The sequence below is a fragment of the Emiliania huxleyi genome, assembly GCF_000372725.1.
Source record: "Emiliania huxleyi CCMP1516 unplaced genomic scaffold EMIHUscaffold_789, whole genome shotgun sequence".
Classification (NCBI taxonomy): Eukaryota; Haptophyta; order Isochrysidales; family Noelaerhabdaceae; genus Emiliania; species Emiliania huxleyi.
The window spans coordinates 1-7,989 of record NW_005196102.1 but is presented as its reverse complement, the minus strand read 5'-3'; the positions used below and the strand labels follow the sequence as shown (position 1 = coordinate 7,989).

The following is a 7,989-nucleotide window of genomic DNA, read 5'->3' as shown; positions in this document are numbered from 1 at the left end:
CCCCAGCCATCTTTCCCAAGATGGCTACGATGTAGCCAGCTCAGCCAAGAGGGCCCACCTCGAGGCGGGCGGTGTGGCTGCGGTAGTGCGTCTCCAGCCATGTCTACTAAGGATGGCTGCCGTGTGTGTGTTGCAGCCATCGGGCTGGAGGATGTGGCTGCACTGTAGCTAGCTCAGCCATCCTTAGGTAAGATGGCTGTGAAGGAGCCAGCACAGCCATTCTGGTGTCACATTCCGAGGTTAGCCGAGCCTTGACCGCGACGGGCACCTGACGGGGGCTCTGGGGGTGGTCTCACTGTTTTCCTCACTCGTATGGTAAAGCTGCTAAGCCCGAGGAAGAAGCGGGCTGCGAAGGCTGCGCCGGATGATGCCGAAGGAGGCGTGTCGCCTCCACCGGCCGTCCGAGTCGCAGAGCCGCCCAGCCTCTCGCAGCCGCTCGCAGAGCAGTCAAAGGCAGGCGCTGTCGCGGCTCCTCAGTCCAAGGCAGGCGCTGTCGCGGCTCCCGGGCCCGCAGCGCAGCAGCAGCAGGCGCAGGGTCCCATCGCGAGCTGCCTGGGGCAGCTGCGACAGAGCGTGAAGAACTGCATCGCGGTGCTGCAGGCGTGCCGCATAGGAGGGCTCGCGGGCCTCGCCAAGATCCTGGCGGCGCAGCCCGGCACGTGGCCGCTGGCCGTGCACCTGACCCCGACCGAGACGGGCATCGACGTGCAGGAGTCGTTCGGCAACGTGGCGCTGCCGACCGCAACCTCGGAGTACTACGTCGACGCGCTCGCCGACGGCGTGACGGCGACCGTCACCATCACGCACCCCGGCTCGGGCGTCATCTTCTGCAACGTGGCGGCGTACACGCCCGACGGCAACCCAGTCCTCCTTCCGGACGGCTCCTACGACCAGCTCGTGCCTGAGCCGTCTGGCCAGAGGAAGACGGTGAGCAAGCAGTTCACCGGGCCGCTGCAGCTGGTGGTTCGTTTCTACAAGAACATCCGGCTGCGGCAAGAGTGGGCGAGCGAGCAGGGCTGGCTGCCAACCATCGAGGTGGACGGCGAGGCCCTGCCCGAGACCTCGCTCGCCGACCGCAAGGCCTTCTCCAGTCGGCTCACCCCGCAGCTCGAGAAAGCGGTTGTGAGCATCGCGCCGGCCGAGCGCACAAAAGAGTCGGAGACCCTAGCCTTCGTGGTCAACGACGGCGCCGGCCTGTACCCCAACCCGCAGAGCAAGTACTCCTTCTTCAACCCCTCCATCCCAGAGGGCAAGAGCGGCGTCAAGATCTCGATGTGCTGGCCGTCGCAAGAGGACAAGTCCAAGTGCAGGCTGCTATTTGGCGACCTGATGGTGACCGACATGCAGACCACCCGGACAGACGCCTCCCTCCCGTCGGACCAGCACGGCGACGACGGCGGGGGCGACTACGGCACGCGGTGGGGCGAGGCCGTCGTCGCCTACATCTACACCGCGCACGCGCCGCTCTCGGAGGAGGCGGTGGAGGCGCTCGCCGCGGAGACGGCCTTCCTGATGCGCTGGAGCGCCGATACGACGGCGCCCGGCATCGTGTACCGCCTCGTGCACAAGCTCGGCGACAGCGAGACGCAAACGGCCATCCACGACCTCCTCGCCTCGGACCAGATCAAAATCGAGTATGTCTGACCGGCGGCCCGGCGGGGCGGGTCCGGGGGGGAGTCTGGGGGGGGGGGGCGCGCTCCTCCGGCGGGGGGTTTCATGAAAAAGAAAGAAAGTATTTGCGAAGACACCGTCAGCAGCCTCCCGTGCCCAGAGCGCAGAGCTCTGGGGGGGAGGCGGGCGCCCCCGGAGGCACCCCGTGCCGCGCGCCGCGCAGCTCTTGGACCTCTTAGGGGCCCCCTAGAGGCTTAAAAGGGTGGGCCCTGGGGCGCCTGCGGCTTAAACGGCTTAAAACCTGCCCGGGCAGGTTTTAAGAGCTGCTGGGCCGCTGATTCCTTAAACGGTCTTAAACGCTTAAACGGTGCGGGAGAGCTCCCGAGGTCGATGGTCCGGGGAGGCTCCCCAGTAGACGGCGCCAGAGGCCGGGAAGCTGGCACAGTCAGCTGGCACGCGTCCCCTATGCGGGTATGGCTCCTGCCAGTGCACCAGACTTACAGATGTGTCTACAGTGGCGGGTTTGTGCCTAATAACGGCAGTATTGGAGAAACCGGCGCGGAACCCAGCGACGCGTGCCGGTGAGGCCGATTTTCTTAAACGGTCTTAAAAGAGGGACCCCCCGTGCCTGCAATCTCTTAAATGACAATTTGAGCCCCCAAACCTCCTCATTTCTTAAAAGGTCTTAAAAAATCCGGCCCTCAGAACCCTAGGGGTACCTAAGGCGCAGCTGTTTAAGCTTTAACATTAACTTTGGGCCTAACAGTTGCGCTAGTGTTGGCTGAAATCCTTAACGTTGTTCAAGTGTTCACCCCAGCCCATGCTGTTACTGTTTGTTACTGTCGTTACTGTTGTTCAGCGGTCAGCAAGCAGAAAATGCCAAAAAACCCGGGTAAAACCCGAAAATACCTGGGGGTTTCCGGGTATTTTCGGGTATTACCCGCAGTCCCGCACTGGACGCTGGAGATCGTCGTGGGTCACTGCCAGGCCTTCCTTATTGTTGTTCAGCCGGCCTAACGTTAGCTACTGTTGTTGGGGAGCCCCACTGTTGTTCTGTTGTTACTGTTAACACTAGCAACACTGTTCAGCTCCCAACGTTAAACAGCTCTACGCGCAGCAGCCTGCGGAAACGGGCCCCCGGCGCTCAGAGACGCTCAGAGCACCGACTTCCCGATTAAGCTGGTTAATCAGAGGGAAGATTTGGAGAGATCTCGAGGAGTACATACAGATAGACCCTCTAACCATCAGAAAACTCCAACCTGATCGGTCGTACTGACCGCCGACAGATCACTTCAGACAGCAGACAGACGTAGACAGGCCGACGTCTGCACGCGGCCGGCCGGGCGAGAGGCTTGACACGATCCGACCCTGCGACCCTGATGCTGCTGCTCTAGCTATCAGACATGCACTGCTGACTGCTGCCACAATGTGCGACCGGTGTGCTGGCCCACGCCACTTGGCGGCCTCCCGGTCAGTGGTGCGAAGGCGCAGTTCAGAGCTGTCAATGGCGCGCGCGATGCTGCACTGGTCCCACATTGGTGACACGAGACCACCAAGTTTGCCGGTCCAAGAGAGAGGCACCGGCGCTGTCCTGAGAAGGTGCATGGCTCTTGACTGCCCATGCGCGCGAGGCTGTGTAGACATAGCCTCGAGAGTGCCAGCAGCCAATCCGAGGCAGTTTGTGACGCGCATTGCGTCAGAAGCGTGCACGCGCTGGAAGGACACCTTCCTACTGGCCGTACGATCAGGATTCAGGTCGTCACTGAATGCTGGATACTAAGGCCGCGAGCTATGCAGGTGATCAATTGTGCAGCAGGGCACGGTCAGCAGCGCCGACAGGCTGTCGCAAGGCGTGATAGCATGGCTGCAAGTACGGCGAATTCCCATGAAAACTAGTGATCTGAGGGAGGGTTTAGAGGATGTAGAGTGTAGAGCGCTGTAGAGCTGTAGAGCTGTAGAGCGCTGTAGAGCTGTAGAGCTCTACATCCGCCGCGGGACGAAGCGCCTGCGTTGTAGAGCGATGTAGAGGCGCTCTACAACGCGAAATATCTACAACAAACTCTACATCATAAGCGGCGAACGAGAGGCACGGTCGCTCTCCGACATGAGGCGCGTTGCACTTGCCAGTGCTGCCCTGGCCTTCTGTCTGCCCGCCCAATGGGTGGGAGGTGCCTCTGCTGCTGTGGCATGCCTCACGGCTGCGACTGGCCGGCGCCTCGACGCGTCAGCTCGGCTCGGCGTAGCGATAGTGGCCAGCGCAACTCGCCTGGACTCAACGCTCAGCCAGGAGCTCCCGCACGCGCTGGCGCGAGGCATGGCGCATGCAACGCGTCTGAATGCTCGCCTCGCCTCGCGCAAATGCGACCGTCCTCGCACACCGCCTGCTAAAGAAGCACTGCGACGAATGCGGCACCGGCGACGCATGGCAGGCTGGTCATGACGCAGTTATAGGGTGTTGTGTGCTGTCAGAGTGACTCTCTGTGTGTTAGGGATAGTCAGGGCCGTCCATCAGAGCTCCAGTAAGCTCAGAGACACCCCATTAGTGCGACTCGACCTCTTTGAGTCACTGCCTTCCCTGCGGTTTGGCTGTAGAGCCTCTACAACAAACTCTACAACAAAATCGCGCTCTACATCGCTCTACAACGCAGGCGCTTCGTCCCGCGGCGGATGTAGAGCTCTACAGCTCTACAGCACTCCAGAGCGCTCTACATCTCTACAACTCTACAGCGCTCTACACTCTACATCCTCTACACCCTCCCTCAGCTAGGTGAAAAATCGCGCAAAAAAATCTCGAAAACTCGGCGCCTGCGGCGGGCTGGGGGACCCCAATCTCCCCCCCGCATGGGTACCCCCTGGGGCCCCCGCCTCCCCCCCCAGAGGCGCAGAGAGAGAGAGAGAGAGAGAGAGAGAGAGAGAGAGAGAGAGAGAGAGAGAGAGAGAGAGAGAGAGAGAGAGAGAGAGAGAGAATGCAGCACATGGAGCACTTGGAGTGTCATCAAAAAGAATTTAAACAAAAGAACTCTCTCTCACAGCAGACAGGCTCGACACAGGACACAGGTGCGAACTGGCGCTGTGCTGCGTGCATCAATCAAAATGAAAGAAAGAAAACTGACAAGCCAAGGGAGCAATGGGAGGGAGTGTCATCAACCGCACGCGCAAGCTGGCCCTTCGAGCACTTGGACTGCAGTTTTTAACCTCACATCCAGGGCCGGGGCGCTATAAATAAATAAAACGGGCACGCCAAACGAGGGGTGGGAGAAGGACAGGGTCCCCACCTGCACGAGCAGGATCTTGTATAAAGGACGATCAGGGACACTTTGAAGCGCACCATGCGGCACGCAACTTCTTATTTCACGCTGACGTGTGCGAGCAAGCGAGGTTTCCACCTCTCTGCCGCTCACCTCCAAAGCACCAAGCGCCAAGCGCCCGCACGTGAATGAGAGTACTCGCGCCGCTCCTGCTCGCGCTCGCCGCTCCGAGCAGGGCTGCCAATCCCAAGAACTCTGGGTGCGTGGTCCAGGCGACGTGGCCCGATGGACGAGTCGAAGACAGGCGCGTGCCTGGCTCCACATGAGCGGCTGCCTAGGCGTTGTGCCAGCTCACACCCTCCCTCCTCGCCCCGGCCCAGGGAGTGCATCGTTGAGGGCGAGGGGCGCAGCGGGCGGAGGTCGTCGGGCCGCGAGGCGATTGGCGCATCGTTTGGGTGGCTCAAAGATACGCGGTGGAACTGGAACAGATGGCGCGACGTCATCTTCCGCGCCGACGGCTCCTTCCTGGCTCCAGCGGAGGGCTGTGAGGCGGAAGGCAATCCAGCGTGCCGGTGGTATACCTCGGAGGACGACGTCATTGTCAAGTGAGACTCGCCACTCTTGAAGCGCCGGCCGCATGCACCACTGACTCAAGCGGTGGCCGCCCCGCTGCACGCAGGTTTGGCGGCGCGGGCCAACACAAGCTCAGCGTGGACTCGGACCGGCGCACGATGTCGGGCTTCCGAGAGTCTGACGGCGACGCGGTCACCGCAGAGCGAGTGAAGTGAGGACTGTGCAAGGGGAGGAGGCGCATTCCGCTCGGCCGCGTGCCGGCGGTCAGAGGCCAGAGGCCACCCATGCCTGCTGCTCGGAGAGGAATGTTTCATCCCACGCCACTGGCTCTAGGTTGAGTGGCGGGACGCGAGTGCGGGCCGGGGACACAGATGTTTCGAGAGCGCTCGGGCCGCTCTGCAACACGCGTTTGTGCGGAGATCGGACGGCCAGGTCGCGTTCGCGAGTACTTTTTCAAGTAGTGACACCGGACGTGCGTCCCCAATATTATCACACAGTGTATCTAAATGAACAACACTCTTTCTCCCCGGGTCGCGAGCGCTCAGACCTCGCAGTGCCGATGGCGCTAACCGCTGTGTGCGGTCCCTGCTCCGTAGCGTCGCTCTCTCTCACGGACACGACGGTCTCGAACTCGTCAAGCTGCTGGCCGCGGTACTCGATCGGGGGCAGCTCCATCGCCAGCGAGACGTGGCGGTCGAACATACCGAGCACGAGCTCTCGCCTCTCCGACGTGCCGCAACCCTCCCCGCCGTCTGCCACCAGCGCCCCGCCATCCGCCCCGCAGCGAGTCCACAGCGTCCGGCGGACAGCGCCGCCATCGGCAAAGACGCGGCGTGGTTCGGCCCGCCGCGGCACCTCCTCGCGGATCGGCGCCTCGCAGGGAGGGACGATGTGCGGAACGAGCACCTCGGGCAGCGGCGGCATCTCCAGCGGCCGCTCGCGCCAGTAGTTGAAGAGCAGCGTGTGGCGGAGGGATGACCGGAGGTGGCAGCGCCCGGAGGCCGCCACCCCTTGCGGTGCAGCCGTCGGCGCGCCTCCCAGGCCGCACACGCCGTGCAGGAGGCTGCCCTCAAAGACCGCCATCGCGCCGGCGTGCGGCCAGACGAGGCTCGCGCGGACCATGCGCCCAAGCGCCTCCGGCGGCCTTTGGTCGAGGACGAGCGTGGGGCCGCCGTGGTCGTCCAGGTACAGCACGACGCTCAGCAGCGGGCTGCGAAGCTCACCGTGCCGCTGCGCATGCTCCTCGTCGCAGTCCCAGTGCAGCTGCATGCTAGAGCCCGTCGGACGTCTCTGCGTCCAGAACTCAAGCCCAGAGCAGCGTCCTGCGGCGGCCGCCACCGCCGCCGGAAGTGCTGCATCGACGTGGGCGACCGTCGCGCGAAGCAGCGCGCCAGGCACCTCTCCACGAGGGAGCCAGTGCGACTCCCGCCACCAGTGCGCCCGGGCGTCGGGCGAGTCGCTCCCTTGCAGCTCGGTCAGCCAGGCTCGCAGCAGCTGGCACGGCAGCGCAGTGGAGGCGACGGCAGCCAGCGGCTGGCCGGAAGCATCGGTGACCATATGCTTTGTAGATGGCAGACGGGGTTCGGCCTCCAACCAGTTAGGGGATAGCTCCGTGCGACGGGGAGGACGCGGCCCTGAGTAGGGTAGTGCCGTACGCTCGTGCTGCAAAAACCTGGCCGGCCCCTGCCCTGCCCCTACCTACCTACCAACCTACCTACCCTACTTATGGGAAACTAAAAAAGAAATCACCTGGGTGAAGGTGGGGTACTATACCAACTAGAGTGATGGTTGGTGGTACTCTCCTGCAACCACAGTCCTTCTTGTGACATGGCAGGCCACTCTCAAGCCCTACAAGCATCAGATCACCCATTTGGGGAGGGTTGACATCGTGATTTCCGCGGAAAATTTCTTTTTCTGCTGTGAAAATTCCAGCGTGGAAGAGGGAAAAACCACGGGAGGGCCCAGACCTACCCTTCCTACCCCGGCATCAGGTCCGAAAAGTAAAAAGAATCCACCCGAGCGTGCCGTCATCTCCTGTCGTCCGTAACCCTGCCATCATACACACACTCACGCCGCGATCGCGAGAATGATTGGATGGGCAACTCGCACTCCTGTCGTCGTCAGAGCCTACTTCCGCCAAGGCGTTCCTCCCAACTCGATGAAGATGGTGCGCCGCGCCTTGAACAGCCCCGTCTCTTTCTCCGTCCTCGATGGTGTCATCTCCGTGTGCGTGACGCTCTGGATCGGAGCAGCGCTCCTGGTATGAGCCACCAATTTAATTCACCAACACAGCCAATCCACTCCGCGGCACTAACTTCAACCGTGCCTCCGTAGCGCGGCGTCCCGCAGGCTTTGCTCAGCGCGGGTCTGGGCGCTTCCGGCGCCTTCTACCTGATGCTCTCAACTTCAATGGCGCTCGGCACCGTGCAGGCAGCGCCGGCCAAAGCGAGCATGAGCAAGAGTACCGCGACTTCGGAAGAAGAAGATGAAGCGATCTTCCTGTGGGGAGGACCTTCGCGGTACACGTACACGGGCTAGAGCCCGCAGCGTGCGAGAC

General features: G+C 62.3%; 1 protein-coding gene across 1 annotated transcript; it reads right to left on the bottom strand.

The window, feature by feature from the left end:
• Positions 1 to 5,696: 5,696 nt before the first annotated feature.
• Positions 5,697 to 6,989, bottom strand: EMIHUDRAFT_249508 (hypothetical protein; the record flags this gene model as incomplete). The annotated part of the gene is made up of 2 exons (XM_005759949.1): positions 5,697 to 5,880; positions 5,980 to 6,989. The coding sequence occupies 2 exons, from the start codon at positions 6,987 to 6,989 to the stop codon at positions 5,697 to 5,699; spliced, it is 1,194 nt and encodes a 397-aa protein (XP_005760006.1).
• Between the last annotated feature and the right edge of the window lie 1,000 nt (positions 6,990 to 7,989).